Source organism: Mustela nivalis (genome assembly GCF_964662115.1).
Source record: "Mustela nivalis genome assembly, chromosome: 12".
NCBI classification, from domain to species: Eukaryota; Metazoa; Chordata; class Mammalia; order Carnivora; family Mustelidae; genus Mustela; species Mustela nivalis.
This window is the reverse complement of record NC_139031.1, coordinates 63,841,010-63,861,325: the sequence shown is the minus strand read 5'-3', so window position 1 is coordinate 63,861,325 and position 20,316 is coordinate 63,841,010. Positions and strand designations below refer to the sequence as shown.

Sequence of the window (20,316 nt, the reverse complement as noted above, 5' to 3'; positions counted from 1 at the left end):
GAAAAAAAGAGTAAAACATTAACTCGATTCATAGTTCTGCTTCCAGCTTCTTATTAGTCTTAATTATTCCCTATGGGATATGCAGTTTCCAAGAAGGATAGCAGTTCAGCTTTTTAACCTTGTAAAAGCAATAGAGCCTACCTGCCAAGCACCCAAGGAACACTCTGAGCCATATAATAAGAGACATGAAGGGCACTAACATTAAAAATTATTCTGTTTTCTAGGAATTTCATCCTGTTGCATCCTATGTTCTATCTTTCTGTCTATCAGCTCTCTAAACTCCATAATTTGGCTATAAACTTAATCAGCCATAATAAAAATGTCTTACATTTACATACAAAGACTTAGCCAGGATACAAAATTGTGTTTTCTCATCTTTTGCTTTTCCATCTCTATACATGCATGCATTTGTTTTTCAGCATTAAAACATTAATTTCAGGGCGCCTGGATGGCTCAGTGGGTTAAAGCCTCTGCCTTCAGCTTAGGTCATGATCTCCGGGTCCTGAGATTGAGTCCCATATCAGGCTCTCTGCTCAGTGGGGAGCCTGTTTCCTCCTCTCTCTCTCTCTCTGCCTGCCTCTCTGTCTATGTGTGATCTCTCTCTGTCAAATAAATAAATAAGATCTTTAAAAAAAACATTAATTTCAGAGTGATATTTTTGTGAAATATCAATAAGCTTTTGAAGTCAATCAGGTCCAACCTTTCATCTTGCTCTAGGGAAACGTGGATCTTCGAGGCTGTGACTTGCCCAAGGTCATACACTGAACCACCTAACCAAGATCAAGTGCTACGTTATACTTACACAGAAATGAATTAAGCAGAATTTTTTTTTCAAAACTCCTTTAAATTAGAAACTCACTATCTGGTTTTTGTCTAACGTGCCAGCCTCCCTACCCTATTTCAGCTTAGTGGGGCATTTTCTGACAAGTCCTGAGGGCCGTGTCTGAAGCCAAACATAGGAAAGGAATTAACCTAGGCTTACAGATAGAATTATTGCTTCCATAACATAAAACCTGTGGATCAGATTGATGCCTTATGATGGAATCCGAAGGGTTCATTTGCATATGATAAAATAAAAGTGGGAGGAAAAAGCACTAGAATATTTGTTGCAAGATACTAAAAATGAAAGTTGTAATGAGGAAGTTAAAGAGAAGTCAGAATTGTACCTTAGGGAGGACCTCACATCCCTTTAGTTTTATTTTTACGTTACCTTTATTTCCATACAAACTAATAATACAGAAAGAAGATTCAACAAAATGCTTTAAGCGGTCCTTGTGATGCAATGGTAGGAAAAATTAGGCTGGGAATTAAGTGTCATCCAGGGTTTCATCCTGTGTCCACTGTTAACTAGCTGTGTGGCCTTGGGCAAGTCCTATAATCCATGAAGGTCATTTTCCACATACATGAAAAACAAGAAAGTTTGGCTATGTGGTCTCAGGAGTTGTAAAACTCTGGCTACAGGGCCTGTCTACAAAATTCAGAATCTTACCTCTGGCCCTCTTTCCTCCTATCCCTCCCAGCCACTCCCCACCCCAGTGATTTAAAAGTTCCAGCCAATGTAAATCCAGGCAGAATGCAGTTGAGATACTTGTATCTTTATGAACTAGCAGGTCATGGGAAGAAGTGGGAATTTAGAAATAATGACAGTTTGGGAGTAAAATGGCATTTACCCTCTCCAGAACATTTGGCCATGCCTAGAAATCTGAAGATGTGTTTGCTTTACTTCTAGGCTGCTCAAGACATGTCCTTGCTCCCACCTATTATTCTGACATTCCTTGCAGACAAGTCTTAGGGAAATTCTTGCAGATCCTGTATATTTCAGCAGTCATTATTTTTAATAGTGAAAATTTGGAAATAATTTTGGAATTTGGAAATAATATTCATCAATATTAGAATGGATCAGTAGGGGTGGGTGGCTCAGTGGGTTAAGCCGCTGCCTTCGGCTCGGGTCATGATCTCAGGGTCCTGGGATCGAGTCCCGTGTTGGGCTTTCTGTTCAGCGGGAGGCCTGCTTCCCTTCCTCTCTCTCTGCCTGCCTCTCTGCCTACTTGTGATTTCTCTCTGTCAAATAAATATACAAAATCTTTAAAAAAAAACAGATAGAATGGATCAATAAATGAAATATTATTCAGTGGTTCTGGTGAATGCATTGGATCTACATATTTCAACACAAAAAATGGTTCTGGTGAATGCATTGGATCTACATATTTCAACACAAAAAATTTTCCAAAGATACTATATGAAAAAGCTAGTTGCAGATGGATATATAGAATATGATCCAAATTTTAAAAATATTTTAAACACATTTAGTTTCTCTAGGAGGGAGAGAGAGAAAAAGGAATTTGAAAAGAGTTCAAGAGACAATAAACAACTAATAATTCAAGTCAAATTGTAATATTTTTTTAAAAACTGATGAAATAAAAATCCAAAGTTTTGTTACCTTACAACCTTTTATAATAAGCAACACTCTTCTATTATCCAATATCAATCTTTAAACTCATGAATTTAGCTATTTTCCCTGATGTATAATTTGATACAGTTTTCAGCCTTTCCTTTGAAAATTTAATTTCTGCTTTGCCATATTAACTCTTTAAAAACATGCATCATGGGGCACCTGGGTGGCTCAGTGGGTTAAAGCCTCTGCTTTCGGCTCAGGTCACGATCCCAGGGTCCTGGGATCGAGCCCCACATCGGGCTCTCTGCTCAGCAGGGAGCCTGCTTCCTCCTATCTCTCTGTCTGCCTCTCTGCCTACTTGTGATCTCTGTCTGTCAAATAAATAAATAAATCTTAAAAAAAAAAATGTGTCATGGGGCTTAAAACCGTAACAACATAACTAACTAATTTTGGAACTCATTTGATTTTGTGTTTGCTGGTATTTGTATTCCTATGGAAACAAAAACGGACCCAAGACTCACAATAGATAAGATTGTTTCAAACAAAAAACAAAGCTCTATCCCTAAGGGCACTTATAGTCTATAAGCTCCAGTGACAGAAAACAGCACACAACAAGCAGCGTGGGAATGAGATCCCAGACTGGGTGGGGAGGTGGGTAACAAGACATTTTCTTGAAATAGGTGGGTTTTCTGGATAATTTCCAAGAGCAGAATGCAAAAGACCAACTCATTGATGGAATGCAGTTCTATATATCAAAGGTCATGAGGGAAAAAATCCTAAAGGTCAGTGTGAGCAGGAAGACAAAGGAAGCAGTGAGGAGGGATGTTTAAAAAGAATGGACAAAAAGAGCCCGTGTGGACAAAGCCGGACACCTTGGGATGAAGTGAGTGCTTTCACTTAAGCAGAGAGGCAGGTTATGTGGAGGACAGCTGGGAGAACATGGTCAAAGCCATAGGGAAGGGCACGTTCAGTGAGGACCTAGGTGGCTACCACAGTCTAAATGGAAAGGACAAATAGACAAGACCTCCCCAAAGCAAAAGAAGGTGCATGTTATCAATGGAGGAAGAGTTTTATGATGGCATATATGTAAAAGCAGAAGGCTAGAATGGAATTGCCAATTTTGTGAATGAGTATGAGGTCAATGCTATGAGAAAGGGACAGAGGAAACGTAAGGAAGGTGTCAAAGTCATTGGTACAATAGCAAACGGGATGAGAATAAAGAACTTATCAGGTGGGGATGACTAACTCTTTGACAAAAAGATATTTGCAGCTTAGCGTAGTAGCCACATAGCTTCCATAAAATCTCCTCTAAAAGACCACCTAATATATATGGACATTGGGTTGAAACGGTTTCTTTGGTTTCAATAGTGTTACGTAAATCATAATAGTATTAAAACACTATTAAATACTAAATAGTATTAAAACACTAAAATACTATTAAAGTAGTATTAAAACATTGTCTATATCCTCTTCAGTGTGGAGTCATCAAGTCTCTCTGAGGCTATTCAGAACTGAAGTGTTTTCATGGGGTTCTTACATGGTCCTTTTTCCTAGAGATGCCAAGGAGTTGGAATGATTTATTGATTTGTGTTGGATCCTGCGAGATCTACTCATTGCAGGCACTCATGTCCATTAAAATTCAACTGAAGTCTACTCCACAACAACAAAAAATAAATTGCTGATGCAAAACACAGCCCAGCTGAATTCCAAAAATCATTATGCCAGGAGTAAGAAGTGACAGAAACAGAGTACACACTGCATAAGCTTATTTGTATACAAACCTAGAGTGTGTACACTAATCTGAAGTGGCCAAAATCAGATTAAGAGCTAAGAGGCCAGGGAAGGATGTCTTGCAAAGAGGCATGAAGAAGTTTGGGGGTGACGGACATGTTCCGTATCCTACCCGCGTTGGTGGGTTCATGAATGTATATGTCTATCAAAACTCAGAGAACTGTGTACCTTAAGTAGATGCAGTTTTGTACTTAAATTATACCTAATGAACTTATTGTTAAAAGTCAACTACATAATTATTTCAAAATGAAAAGTTTAGGAATTCACCTAAAGATGTACTAGAAATAGATGAGATGAGGAATTTTTCCAATGGCCTGATCAGGAATCAAGTTCTGCCTCCTACACAGAGACAATTTGAAACACTGAAACAGTATATTGTTCTCTGAAGGGCCTAATAAGCCCTTTGGATGTTGAAAGTGTTTAGAAAGCAGCCCCTCCTAAGAAGTGGCTTGTTCATAGAGCTTCCATCTGAACAAACAAGTTGAAATCACAGGATGCTAAGGAAGAGCAGGGTCGTGGGGACACTTGGTCATTCTCTGGTTTCCTCAGAAACGAACAAATAGTCCTGCTTCACGTGTACTGCCAAGATCCTGTGTTCTGGGTTGGGCAGGAGCTCTCTGCGAGGAAGATGTGTCAGGAAGCAGTAGGAACCTCCTCAGCCTACACCACTGGCCAAACAAGGAGCTTCCTGTCCTCTATCTTCCACAGTCAGCAACTGGAGACTCGTTATCTCAACTCCAAGGTTCTCTGCTACACATCTGGAATCCTCTGTTTTGGGTTCAGTGGTCAGGACTGCTTAAATTACGGCATAGGCAGCGGTAGGCAGGTAACCAGGCACCCCTGCACATTTCCCTTCTATGCAAAAGTGATGTTCAGGGGGTGCCTGGGTGGCTCAGTCATTAAGCTTCTACCTTCAGCTTGGGTCATGATCCCAGAGTCCTGGGATCGAGCCCCGCATCAGGCTGCCTACTCAGTGTGAAGCCTGCTTCTCCCTCTCCCCCTCCCCCTGCTTGTGTTCCCTCTCTAGCGGTCTCTCTCCTGTCAAATAAATAAATAAAATCTTTAAAGAGAGAGAGAGAGAGATGCTCAGGATGAACCCTCATTCTATGTCCCCAGGGGGCCAAATTCGTCATCTCAAGCCTAGGCAGAGCTCTCCCTATCTACCCCCAATGCCAACAAAAAGATGCTAGAAACAATAGAACTTTGGAAGAGAGTTGTTGTTTAACTGTTTCAAGGCAGCTCTGACTGAGAAAACCTTAAAACACAGTAACTATTTTCCCCTTCCAATATAGCTTCACAGGACTAAGCAGGAAGACCCAGGACCTTTGCCTGTCCTTACATTTTCAACTCTAAAATGAGGATAATATTACCTACATCATAAGATTGTTGTAAACATTGAATAAAATAAAATCTGTCAAGTGCTTAGAAAAATGTCTAATACACAGAGCATTCAAGGTGTGGTAACTATTATTTAGATTTTTTAAAAAGTCAATGTCTTATGCTGAAAACAATAGTTATAATAATAACTTATTAGTTATTATCTTATAGTTTATATTGACTTGTAAGTTAAAAGAATAATGTTAGGAAAAGGATTGTGGGAAAGGGCCAAAACAATCTCTAAAACAAGGCTGAGGGTTGTTTGCAGCCTATAGAAAACAGCCACATGAGATGTTCAGTCCATAAAGGACAAATTTGCCCTGCTCTCTTCTAAAGAAAAAAAAATCAATATTTTTAAGAAAAATCTATTTTTAACACTTAACAAATTAACCACTTTTTCTCCGGGAGTTTTCTTGAGAAACACTGTGAAGAGAGATTTTATTTTGATGGCTTTGCCTTGTGTTTTCCCAAGCAGAAAGGAAAGAATCTCACACACAGCTGATCAACAAAGAAAAGCATTGACATGACTAATCAGACCAATCAAATGGTACTCATTGATCTGCATGGAGAAACCACTGAGTGACTGCAGGTGATCTTAATGGGTGGGCCTGCTAATACCTAAGAACAAGGACATAATAAAAAAAAATTGGAAGTCTATGAACTTTGCTTGAGCAGAATAATATAGCAGTATAAGAAATCAAGTCAAAATATTTCTGCAGATGTTAAATGGGAAAAAAACCAACTTAGTACAAATATAGCAGACCACAAGTTGACCACAAATTGAATATAAGTCAGCAGTGTTCATGATCCCAGGATGTATAAACAGGAGCCTAAAGTGTACGACTGGAAAGTAATTCTTCCAAAATCCTCAGCATTGGCTAGCGATGAAGTTAGGAATGCAATTCCAGAGCATGAGCTTTGTACTCTCCCAGTGTATCTGGTTTAAACTATCAAGGAAGTAAAATGAGAATTCGGGAAGATTCTCCTACCTATTTCCCAGGTGGATTCTTTTTCCTTCATCCTTCTGACCCAGTATCTATCCTTACACAATTAAGGTATCAATATTATGATCGGGAATATATACATATAACCAATTCATTTGGTACCTACCAGGCGATCTCGAATTTTATCTACAAGGGTTGGATCACTTAACAGTGGAATGGGTTCACGGGATGAATCCCCAGATATCAAACGAAGTTTGGCTTCATTGACTACATTCGAAAGTCCAATGGTGATAAATAATATTCCTGCAGTTCTGGCGTCTTCAGAAAGACTCTGAACATCTGGATTCTTTGGATGGTCAATGCCATCAGTCATCAGCAGAGCCACCTTCACACCATCTTTACGCCCTTCTCTCTTAAGTAGCCCAGTGGCATTGGAGATGGCATAGTAAGAGAAGGTGCCTTGCCCAATGAAATTCATAGACTTGACCCTCTGTTTAAACGTCTGCAGATCCTTCCAAGAAGAAAAAGGTGGATCAATTTGGACAGAGCTGCTAAACTGAAGCGCTGCCAGTTTGATGTCATATTTCAAGGCGCCAACCGGGGTCAACTGGAAAACCTCGTCACTCAAGCTAGCCACAAATTCTTTCTGTTTATCGAAGAGAATAATTTTAGAACTTTCGGAGCTGTCCACAATGAAGACAACATCTATGAAGCAAGTAGAGTCTGAAATAGAACAAAGAAGTTAGGCAAAATATTTGTTCCTCCTCATGAAATGACTTAGCATCAGGAAAGCTCTGGTATAGTGTGATGTATATGTGTTTGCTGTTGTTTTTTTGTTTGGGGGGGTTTTGGGGCTTGGGGGTTTTTGTTTTTGTTTTGTTTTGTTTTGACAGGAGAGGGGAGTGAAAAAGAGGCATCTTGCAGGTAAGGTTTAAGTTGTAAAGTACTAAATCTCTTTCCAGATCTATAAATTCTTTGCCTCTTGTAAAATCATGCAAGTCAGAAGCAAACAAATAAGCAAAATTCTGTTTTGAGTATTTTCCAACTGTTTAAAAATTCAATAAATATATACTTTAAAAATTTTATTTATTTACTTAAAGAGAGATGTGAGGGGAAGGGGCAGAGGCAGAAGGAGAGAGAATGTCAAGCAAATTCCACACTGAACCTGAAGCCAGACATGGAGCTTGATCTTATGACATGGGGCTCAGTCTCACGACCCTGAGATCATGACCTGAACCAAAATCAAGAGTCAGACGCTTTACCAAGTGAGCCAGCCAGGCACCCCCAAAATTCAACAAATATTGGGCAAAAGTTTTTAGAAGTAAATAATGCTCTGCCTGATTCTCAGGTTGTGTGTCACATTGGGTGAGATCCTATCTTGTTTTGGGTGGGTGGTTTTTTTGTTTGTAGCTTCTTTTAAAATGAAGGGAGAAAATGACTACACACATCACATTGTAGCAATGAGGGGGAAAGAAACATAAAAGCAAAGAACTTAAGTTTGAATTCTAGCTTTTACTAGTTAATTTGCCAATGGCCTTGGATGCACCACTTAAAGTCTCTGGGCCTCAATTTCTTGTATCTATGACAGTGGCAGTCTCTGTCACTCCCATTTTACAAAGCTACTGTGAGGCTCAAATGAGATAATAAATGTACGAGGGCTCTGAAACACCTGATGTTTCTGTAAGTACGCTCGAGAAGTATAGAGGGTATATTATTATCATAATGTAAGTATATTAAAATAGGATGATACATACATGTTTATATATATGGTTTGTTATTTACATCAACTGCTATTTGGAAAAATTAATATTAGTGTTTTAACAGGCTAAAACTAATCATTAAAAACAAAACCAAAATATATATATTTTTTACCCTGGAGATGATTTTTCCTTGCAAGTGAGTTGGACTTTGATCCTTTCTTTCTTTGTCCATACATTGTTTGACTCATGAAAGCTGGCAAAAGCAGGAGAGAGAAGACAAAATTTCTGTTCCACATTATGGTAGATGGGGGAAAGTCATCTGTCTTGTAACACCTTGAATAGAAAAATCAGTTGTAAATACTTCCATAAAATACAGTGTTTGCTATTTCTAATTTTAAGCCAGCAGGATTGAAAACTTGCTTGTGACAGGAGCAAAGGATTTCCATTCATATTTACAGAAAAACATCTATATCAAGATTTTAAGATTCAAATTCAAGTAAATCATGGCACCACACCAAACATTTATTGGTGAATGTTTCTATATAGTCAAAGAATTACATCCAAGTAATCTGAATTTCCCGTTTTATTATGGGGAGCAGAGAGTAGTGAAAACCATTTAAAAACACTTCAGTCCTACTCTATATGATGACAATGGCTCAAATACAGGGTCTGTTTCGACATTGTCACATTCTTCAAGGTGATATCAGATTGCTACTTGGTTGTTTCATTATAACTAATTCCTGATAATCTCAATAGTTTTACAGGATAGTAGAGAACCACCATCATTTCAGTCTTAATAATACATGCACAACTTTAGTTAGCTCAAAAGCCAAGTCAAAAATGAAATCGCCCTTCCAATTCCCATAGAACACCACTTCTTTTTTGTACTCTTACTTGGAAACTTCATCTACAACCGAGATCCAAGCTGCACTACGGCTGCATGCATATCCAGTGAATCAGGAGAGTATGAGAGCAAAAATAATAGAGTTGCTCAGCAACACTGTTCTTCTAGTGAAAAACTGATGGACAGAAACAAGACTTAAAATCAGGAAACACTTCCTCTGACCATTCCTGTGGAACTATTTTCTGGGTAGATTAACAATGAAAAATCTAATCCTGTCTTAAAATCTATAGCCATCTTCATGTCTCAATATGCCCAGCTGTACATTAAATGACTTTTAAACCCACGGGCCTCCCTGGCAAGAGAAGAATCATGTGGGGCTAGCCCAGTATACTTGAGAAGGAACAAGAAAGCTTTTTCTGAACCAATGTTCTGCATGGTTTGGAAATGCTTTCTTTCTTAAACCATACTGACTTCAAAAGTTCTGGAAAAGGAAATCACATTTTTCTTCACTTTGCCTTCAGGGAATGGGAACTGGGAAATCATGAGCACGATTTTTCCAGGCTCAAGTAGGGGGTAGAAATATACGCACAGGCAGTGAGAAAGGGAATGGATGACTGGCTCCTTTCATACATGCCAGATGGAGAAAACCAAAAAGGAATCAAAGCTGTTGGGTTGAGGATGAACCAAAGGATGGCTCCACGCCATCATCTGCTCCTCAGCTGACATCGTCTAGCAGGAAATGTATGAAGCTGACTCTGTATCAGTAGGGCCAAGCACCTCTGGGCAAGGCAAAGGCATCAAGGGCAATTGACCAATGTCAACTGTTTTTCAGACCAGGTGTGCTAAGACATGACGACACCTGGGCATTACAAAAGAATAAGGTGTTTGCTGAGGAAATAAAACGCATCAAGGACATCCCTCCCCAAAGTAATTCCTTGTTAACCGAAGAGAAGAATACAGAGAGACGTACACATTTAACTCTGAAGACTAGCGTAACAATAAGGCTATGTAGTCTACGGCCATACCACCCTGAACGCGCCCGATCTCGTCTGATCTCGGAAGCTAAGCAGGGTCGGGCCTGGTTAGTACTTGGATGGGAGACAATAAGGCTATGTAGCAAAACACAGCTGCTATGTAGCATTCTCGGGGTTAGGGTGCGAGGGGAGGCAGGGGGAATACCACCGGGTGCGAGGGGAGGCAGGGGGAATACCACCGTGTCCCTGGTATTACATATAACCTGTCTCTTCTGTTGAGCCCATACTGCAAAAAGTGTCTCGGCTGTTCTGGAAATAAGAGGCTGAGACTTTAATTTCACTGAAAATAAGAGAGATTTTACAAGCTCCATGATCAACTCTTCAAAAATCTAAAGACGGTGATTCCCCTGTAGGATCCTGAGCAGGAAACCACATTCCCCTCATTTGTAGGCCACATTTTGGGCTTTAGAAATGTTGTCTTTAAATGAACACTTGTTGGGGCGCCTGGGTGGCTCAGTAGGTTAAAGTCTCTGCCTTTGGCTCAGGTCATGATCCCAGGGTCCTGGGATGGGGCCCCGCATCGGGCTCTCTGCTCAGCGGGGATCCTGCTTCCTCCTCTCTCTCTCTGTCTGCCTCTCTGCCTACTTGTGATCTCTGTCAGTCAAATAAATAAATAAAATCTTTAAAAACACACAAAAAAACAAAACAAAACAAAAAAACTTTATCAAAAATTTTAAAAATAAATAAATAAACACTTGTCTTTCCTAAAACTAAGCACCAGAGCCTACAGGTTTTTTTGAGGGGGGATATAATCATGAATGCTTTACCTGAAGCTTTGTATATCCACTATTCACTATCACACTTACTCCTTACCACTCATCAGTATGTCTCATATTTCATTACTGTTTGCGCTGGTATTTTTTACCCAGCACCCCCAAAGCAGTCTTGCTAGTCTCTTCTCTTTACTGACATTAACCAGAACACACACTTCTACATTTGGTTTTTTAGTGCCACTACCTTCCTAAAATCTCTCTCTCTTTTTTTTTATTATTTTGGCATCTTAAGAGTACACCCATCTAACCATTTTGCCATGTTTTTATTCTGCATCATTTTTAAAAATAATTTTTGCATTTCTCTCATTTAGATACCATATACAAGTAAAATAGGTTTTGGGGGGAAATGCCATTAACTAAATAAAAGAAACATAAATCTGTATGTTCACTATAATTTGTATTTTATAAATACAGAAACAATGATTATCTTTAACCAAATGCCATACATTTGCCTTTTTTGCCTGAAATTTATTTTGGGTAAATATCAGAATCAATAAATCCAAGAGACTGTATATTTTGTGATATTTCAAAAATGAATACTTTCAGCACAGTCTGCCAATTGTATCCAGAGTGTTTGCAGCTCCTTTTTTGCACAGAATGATAAAATACCAAAAGAAGACTTTATTCAAATGGTCAAACCAGCCAAATTATAAAATATTCTGTAATTAATACTGAGTTATAAAAATATGTTCCCTGTTAAGAAAAAGAGGTCCCAAAAGGTATTAACATCATTGCAATGCTAGGTAGTAGACTGCAAATTAAAAATCAATTTTAAACTTTGAAATAAATTTTAAATGTTGGCATTTTAACAATTATTTTTATTTTTCTAATAATTAATTTAGAGCCATGGCAGAGGATAGAAAATTTGGATAAGCTTTCTTCACATAAAAAATAGGCAAACCCCTTAGTCTTCCACAGTGCCTAGATGGTCTCATCTGATTTCAAGTGATTAAAATAAAACAGTTATGTCTTACCTTATAAAGTTTGTCAAACAGGAATTAAAGACTGATTAAGCAAATGCCAACAGCAAGGACCAGGGTTGGGATGGAGTTGGCTATTTGATATTGTTCTGTTCTGTGGGAATAAAAAATGGTTTTGGTCTTGGAAGTTTTGCAATCTTTTATTCGTGTTTATTAGCTTAAAGTTAAAGCAAGAGTGGTCAGGCATTTAGCCAGGGTGCAAGATCTGGGTGGGATCAGGAAGTCATTTAAAGGAACAGTGTCCTCTCAGAGCAAGTCTGTGTTCTCCAGACTATTATAAAAATCACTTGAGCAGATTTTCTACATTTTAGGCACTTAGGGACAGCCTGCTGTTTCTCATACCATGTCCTCCTTCTGTTTCTCCTTTCTCTGCCTGGGGTGTGCTCTGTGTGTTATTGGTTCTGAACAGTTTTGTCAGGCAGCATAATTGACAACACACTCAGACCCAAAACTGGCTTTTCAGGAGAGGCAATGGATCGATAATTCTTGAAGCTGAATGAAGAGTAGAGAGAGGTTTATTACAGTAGCTTTTCTACATCTGGGATTTTTGAAGATTTTCATAATAAAATGTCAATATAATCTTCAGTGGAAAAGTGATCTGAATTTAGTCCTGGTTCTGTCTCTCCTATGGGGACCTCAGCTTCCCATTTATGAAATGAGGGAGTAAATTTAATTAGCGATTGAGATCCATCCAAACTGTAACACAAGAGCTAGGTTTACAGTGGTCAATATTCTGAGCACTCTGTCCCAGAAAAGGTAGTTACTCAAGTGGGTCCATTCTCTTTTTTCCTGGTTTTTACCTTGCAGTTATGACCCATTTTGAGTGCAAAACCTACTGCCAAGAAGCCACTCGACTCCTAGACAATGATCAGTCAGGCTTCTCAACAAACTGCCACAGAGATAGAGAGTATCACGATGACCAGAGATGGCAATATAAATGTTCACGTCCCAATAATTTAAAATCAGCCAGCTTTATTAGGAAGGCATTTTGATATTTATAAATCTGCTTACTGTAACAATAATAGCTTCCCTTTCACGAACACTTTACCAGGTGCAGGGCCCTGTGCTACACGCTTCATACACCTTACGGCACTTACCCCTGCCATGGAGCCACCACTGAGGGACAGGACATGCGGAGATTTTACACGTTTACATGTTTCTACACGTTTATATGGTTTTACATATTTACATGATTTTTACACATTTTTACATGTTTACATGTTTTTTACACATTTGAGGATGAGGATGTTGGGGCAGAGGTTGTCTTACCAGGGCTAGAGAATGCCTGAATGATATCTCAATTCAGATGTAGCTGAACCCAGAGCCTCACTTATACCGACTACTGCATCATTAAGTTACATACCCGTGTGAATGTTCGTGTTTTCATTGTCCCTACACCACAAAGCAGTTTTTGAAGAACTGAAGTTTTGTGAGGCTTTGGTAAAAGAAAGAAGAAACAGGGGGCACCGTGAAGAAGGACAAATGAAATTTCCCAAGATGCAACCACAAATATACCTTAAATCGTCTGTAGATGTCAGCCATGCTTGTCACTTTTATGAGCTGAGACTCAGGGGATAAGGAAGTGGCATTTTTTTTTTCAGAAGGTAGCCTCCCTTTTTTCTGGGGTAGAGAATAATATACCTATAAGCAGCAAACAGATGATCACTGTTGAATAATAATATACCTATAAGCAGCAAACAGATGATAACTCCTGAAGCCCCCCTGCTTCAGAACTGTTCTGACTGAAGTCAGGGACAGGTTGGAGTCCTGCCTCCTCATCCCTGTCCTTCCATCCCCCAAAGTCAAGTAGAGTAACCCGGACACAGGGTTTGCTGCCTTTCATTCCCAGACGTGGCCATCAGCACTAAGTTGATTGGGTAGATGACTCCGAAGAAAATCCTGTGTCCTCTCCATTTATAGAAGGCAATTTGCTTTGCCCCCAGAGAAACAGGTTGCCATGGGTGAAGACTGCAGTCTTAATCCTAACGGATGGTGTTGAATTAGTATGCAGCTGGACATACACAGTCCGAATTAGAGTGCATGGAGAACAGTGATGGCTAGAAAAGTCAACTTGGAGCCCATGCCTTCTGACAGTTGTTCTGTAGCAAAGTCTTGTTTTTTTGCTTAGAGTTTTCACTATGTCTTTATTATTGTTTATAGGGGCCCTACTTCCTTTATACACCCACTCGACAATATCTACCTTAATATCTCTAATGTTTTTATTACTTGCAGTGCACAGTGCTGGCTGTAGCACAGTCTTTATAGAAGAAAGAAGCACGCTATTTTTCTATTATTACTGTAATGGCCTAGCGTGATCTCTCAATAAATATTTATGAAATGAGTGATTATTCAAAGTAATATTTTAGTATTCATCAATCACTTGAGAACCGTGATACATGAGGTTGCTCTCTTCCAAAGCACTGCTAGACAAGAAATTTGTTTTTCAACTTTTGCAAAACTTTTACTCTACCATGGTAGAGTCTGTGTTGGCTTTATTTGTTTTGGTACCAGTGCCAAGATCTTCATTTCAATAGTGAAGGTATTTGGGGGTCTAGAGACATTTAAAAGTAATCTAAGTCTGAGATGATTTGTATATACCACAAGGTTTTATCTGCATGAGGTTATAGAAATATTAAATACTAGTATAGAAATACTAAATAATTTCTATACTATAGAAATAATACTGGGCGCCTGGGTGGCTCAGTGGGTTAAGCCGCTGCCTTCGGCTCGGGTCATGATCTCAGGGTCCTGGGATCGAGTCCCGCATCAGGCTCTCTGCTCAGCAGGGAGCCTGCTTCCTCCTCTCTCTCTGCCTACTTGTGATCCCTCTCTGTCAAATAAATAAATAAAAAATGTTTAAAAAAAAAAAAAAGAAAGAATACTATAAAATACTAGTATTTAATACTAAAATGCTAGTAACATATCAGCTCGAACTTGAATGGAAGTTATACACCTGGATCAAGACCAACGTAGAAGGCAATGTTTCACACTCCCTTCCCAATTTTGGCCCCCTTTCTCAATGCCGACCCAAATAGAAAAAGAACGTTATCAACTGTGAAAGAAGTCAAAGACCTTTTTTACCCAACTTGGAAAATATCTGTCATTAAAGGTCCTCATATATTTTTTTCAGTACAAAATCTTAATATAGTAGTTTTTTTTTTTAAAGAATTTCTAACATCTTTCCCAAAGCTCCAAAGTTCTGTATTTACCACCCTTCTTGGCTCCAACAGGATGACTTGGACCTTCTCTCTCTCATTCATCAGAAAATGAGAAGACCGCCAAATTGGATTTGGCCCTATTTATCAACTAAGGGAAGGACTGAAAAGATTCAAAGACAAGAGGAGTGAAAATCATCACTGATCATAAAAGGTAGGCACTGTGGCATTGCTTCAGTCTGGAGCAGCGTGACTACAGGGCACCTCCCCTAGCCAAATTCTGATTGAGCTGATTGTTCCACTTTCTCTCACTTGTGTTTATATTGTTTACTGCCTGTCTTGCTTCCTTGTCATTTGGTCCCCAGCTTGAATAATCGTATCCCAAATGCAACATGCAATGGCCTGGACCACGGTGACAGCTCACTGTACCGATCTTAGGATCACTAAAACCTTTCTTTAAAGAAATTTGAATGTTCGGGCTTTTTCTCTTTTAAATTATTCCTTTTAGTCAGTGGATAGGGCAGTCTTAACCTTTTCGTGCAGAGTCCACCGTAAAGGAAAGGTTGGATCTCTATGAGCCTTGACCAAACTCTTGTTTTAATAGAAAAAATATTTTCTTATTTTTCATTAAGTTGAATTTACTTTCAGGTATTAGAAAGTGTTGTACTGTATTTGGGTGAATTGATTTCCCCACCAGATGGTATTTAACCTTTTCTTATATGGGGGGCAAAGAATGGAATCTCAGAACTGAAAGAAAACGTAGACAATACTTTTGTTTGATTCTTCCATTTTGCAGATGAGAAACTAGAGGGCTGATGTTAAGGTCCACCCAAAGGCCATGCCATGAGTCCGTGAGGGAATCGAGTTTATCTTCGCGAGGCAGCTGGGCATCTTTCCTTAACCCTAAAACCCCCAGGAAGATTCTTGGCCTTTACACCATCTGGGCTTCGTAAATTCCACATACCAAGAGAAAAAGGAGGCTGGTCTATGGCCAACAATTTATGCTTGAAAAAAATGATTTACTTTAGGGGCAAATGGCTCAGGAAGATTATCACGGGCTAAATTCCTGCACTTCAAGAGTGTCACATCTCACTCTAATGCCTGGGTCATCAAAGGCAATGTACACCAATTGCTAGAACCCTGAGTTGAAGAAATGTCTCCTTTAGGTTTAGGTTGGTTTGCCTGGGTAGCTGAGGATTATTACACAGATATCTGTGGTCGATGGTGCATATTATTGATAACTGATCAAAATATAGCCAGTAATATAAGAAGATATCATCATCTGTGTGAATAAGTTTCAGAAACTCAATACCCATTTGAATGTTCTAGTCAGTCCATTTGGGATTTAATAAGAATATCCAAAAGAAAATTTTAAAATAACTATCAAATTTCTGGAACTAAAATGTTTTTAAGAACATTAAGTAACTTATTATCCCACATTATATCAACCCATTACAACTCTGGTTTATACAACATTGTCCCTAATTGAGGTAAGAGAGTCATCGTCTTTTTGAGTTACATCTAAATTATATAGTTTCTCCTGGGCAATAGGTTGTTTCTTCTGCCTTTTTACAAATTCTTTACTAAAAGTAAACTATTCATGGACAAAGTTTACAGTGAAAGAAACCTGAGGTGAATTAATATTTTTTCTATCTTGGGATATGAGAAATCTTTTAATAACATAAAACTCTACACAAATATAAGGTCCTTATTATAATCATTATTTATAGTTTATATCCAGAACTGTAGCTTCTGAAATTACATGCATACAATTTTTAATATATGTAATTTTTACTTAATTATATAATTTCCGTTATGTTAATTGACCAAATTCAGAAATGCCAAGTAATCAAATTAGGACTGACCCTGGGTCCTCAGGAACTATTGGTTGAAAAAAGATATTTTGGCACCACCCTGTGGATCTTTGTGGAAAGACACAGTGTGAGAGTGTCTACTTGTCCTATCACTAACAGTTTAAAATTCTTAACTGCCTATGATTCTGAACAAGTAGAAAGTAAATCTTTCTACAAAATTTTTGGGGTAGAGGAATAAGAGGATAAGCCAAAGGGGATGGTAAAATTACTCTCTCTCTCTTTTTTTTTTTTAAAGATTTTATTTATTTGACCGAGAGAGAGAAATCACAAGTAGGCAGAGAGGCAGGCAGAGAGGCAGGCAGAGAGGCAGGCAGAGAGAGGGGAGAAAGCAGGTTCCCTGCGGAGCAGAGAGCCGGACGTGGGGCTCGATCCCAGGACGCTGGGATCATGACCTGAGCTGAAGGCAGAGGCTTTAACCCACTGAGCCACCCAGGTGCCCCACAAAATTACTCTTATATACGAATCAAGAAACTAACATCTGATGAAATCTCAAATGCATTTATTTAACAAGTATTAACGCACATATAGCTCCTATTATATGTGAGGCATTGGAAAGAAAACAAATGAGATCCAGTCACTTCAGCCCAGTGAAAAAGATAAGGAAGTAAAAGACAATGGCAAATTTTACCAAAAATATTTTTTTAAGTAATCAAATGACAAACGCCAATTAATGATACCATGCTATTTTGTTTGGAAGAAAAGTGTAGTTACCTGCAGCCTACTTTGAAGTGCATCACATGAGGGGCACCTGGGTGGCTCAGTTGGTTAAGTGTCTGCCTTCAGCTTGGGTCGTGGTCCTGGGATCCTGGGATCCAGCCCTTTGTAGGGCGCCCTGTTCAGCCGAAAGCCTGCTTCTCCCTTCTCCCTGCTCAGGCTCTCTTGCTACCTCTGTCTCTCTCTCTCTTTCTCTCAAATAAATAAATAAATAAAACTCCTTTAAAAAAGAAAGAAAGAAAGAAAGAAACGCATATATATATATTAAAAAAAAGATGGGTAAAGTCCTGAGTAGACGGAGAGATATATGAGAAAACAAATATGTCAGTTATAGATCAAATGTTAGCTGTGGACTAGTTGGTAGGTAATAAGTTTATAATTCTTTCAACTTTTTTGTACGTTTGAAATTTTTCATAACAAAATATTGGCCAAAAAAAAAAAAAAAAACCCACCAGGTCATGACAATGTAGTGCGATAGTATCTACAAAAGAGATCTGTGAAGTGGGTACCCAGTCCAGACAGTGACATGGAGGCTGGAAATGCAGGGAGCACAAGACAATTAGGCATTCTTTGATGCCATGGTAAAGGGTGTAGACTTCAGCTTGAAAAAACCAAGGAGCCACTGAACAGTTTTAAGCAGAGGGGTCACGTGATCACGTTTTTATTTTAGGAAAATCACTCTGTGACTATGTGGAGAATTAATTGCAGAGAAGCAAGCCTGGAGACTGAGAGACCTATTAGCAAATGTAGCAAAATACCAGTAAGAGATAAGACTCTCATGTACCGGCAGTGGGGATGGAAAGAAGTGAACAATTCCGAAAATTACCGAGGAAGCAGAATCAAAGAGCTTAGCACCTAACTGGCCTAGGAAAGGGAAGGAAATGAAGAAGCACAGTATCCAGTGGTTTGCTGAAGAGTATTTAACAATTGGTTCTCTGGAAGAAGGTGTGTGTGTTCACAGGTTTATATAAGTTTATTATAAATGCGCCGATAGAGTGTGTGGTATGCAATTTACAGATAAAACAACACATACAATTTTCTGTATTATAAATTCCACATACCAAGTTGATTCTCACAGAATGCTTTCATTTATTTTTGCCAAATCCTTGTATTCTTACTCAGTCTCTGGTTGTAGTTGATACGTGACTGGAGTTCTGACAGGGATACGGACTGATATTTCCATTTTCTTGAACAAGCAAGTATGTCCTTGTTGTCGTATCTCTATGGTATTTATGTTCGTGCATAACTTTTGGTATCTCTTTCCTCCCATAATTCACATGTCCCCATAGGAGGAGGAATTGGATTTATCCTGAATGACGGGGATGATAGTGTAACAACCATTGGTCCATGTTTTCTGTCTCAACATCCATCATCACAAAATAATATTTTAAGTCTGAGCATTTACTAAATTTATACACCATGATATACATGGACGCTCCTCATGACATATATATATGAATATACATATATATATACATATATGAATGATGCTATCATCATTCCCTTTACAGTATTACACATGTAACATACACTACCATACCCCATATTATAAAAGCCTTGTTCTCAAGGTTCTTACTGCCTGACAACTGTTAGAATAATCACAATGCCGATGACTCTTCTGCAGGCATTTAATGCACAACCCGAAGAACTGTCGGCTTCAGCCCTGTGTATCACACTGTTCATGCAATTAACATTTTGGTATAAAGTTGCAAAATCTTTTTTGTAATTCATTATTACATTTTATTATTTGTGTTAACTTATTAATGGCTAGAAATTTCAGTTACATACAATATTTTGCTCATTCTGATTTCATGTCAGTGTCGTCAATCCATTGAAAACACAGGACACAGGACCCCATAGGATGCATTATAAAACTTTATTTTACTCCCCACTGTCCTTTTGTTTTGAGTTTTGAGGACAGGATTTTTTTTTTTCCCACTTGGATGATATCCCAGGCAGGTGCCATGATTCCTTGGATCAGTCTTTTGCATAAAAATCACTTTTTCACACTTAATCATAAAAACTATGTGTTTCCTACCATCAAAATGTCTATTCCCATGTAACAGCCAGGACTCTGAGCTCAAAGATTCTCCCCTCCGCAGCTGGGGCTTCCTTCAGGCTGGAATTTCCTGCAGTGGGAAAAGGGCCACTCTTCCTTTCGCACATTCATGAAGAAGTGTCTGACTCTTCCAGGGAGACCAGCAGGAAAGAACGACATAAGTAAACTGCCTTGTTCTGGTTTTGAAATGTATTAAAGTGATCTCTTTCTCCACCTTGGAGCTCTCCCTCGTTCATTGGAGACTGCGTCCCTGGGGAGCTCTCATCCCATGTTTTTTTTTTTTTTAAAGCCAGCCAGGTCTCTTCTCTGGCGGGTGTCCAACTCCACCTTCTCTGACCCCAGCCTCTTACCAATGGAACACCACCAGGGTCTCTCAGCTCAGTCAACTCAATCTGCCAGAAAATCTTATTTGACTATGCTGTGCTGCCTCTCACACTTGTGGCCCTCATCCTGTCCACAGGGCATGCCACATCGTTTATCCTGACAAACCCCAGGAGTGAAGGTTTTCCTAACAGATGCACCTCTCACCTTTTGACCTTCAAACAACCAGCTGGCCTTCCAAGTTTTCAGGCACGGCTCAGACAGCAGATCAACAAGGTCTCTGCCCATGTCTCTGTTCCCATTTGCACAAATCAAGCTCTTCAGGGCAGCAGTGCCCTTAGATGTCTCCTAAAGG

The 20,316-nt window shown here is 39.0% G+C and overlaps 1 protein-coding gene across 1 annotated transcript in view; it reads right to left on the bottom strand.

Moving 5' to 3' along the window:
* COL28A1 (collagen type XXVIII alpha 1 chain) overlaps window positions 1–11,948 on the bottom strand; it is a 160,732-nt gene extending 148,784 nt beyond the window's left edge. The window contains exons 1-3 of the mRNA XM_082693358.1: window positions 11,833–11,948; window positions 8,380–8,540; window positions 6,674–7,230 (exon numbers count right to left, since the gene is read on the bottom strand). Of these exons, the coding sequence (XP_082549484.1) occupies window positions 6,674–7,230; window positions 8,380–8,503 (681 nt within the window). The 5' untranslated portion in view covers window positions 8,504–8,540; window positions 11,833–11,948. The remainder of the gene's footprint in view (window positions 1–6,673; window positions 7,231–8,379; window positions 8,541–11,832) is intronic.
* Between the last annotated feature and the right edge of the window lie 8,368 nt (window positions 11,949–20,316).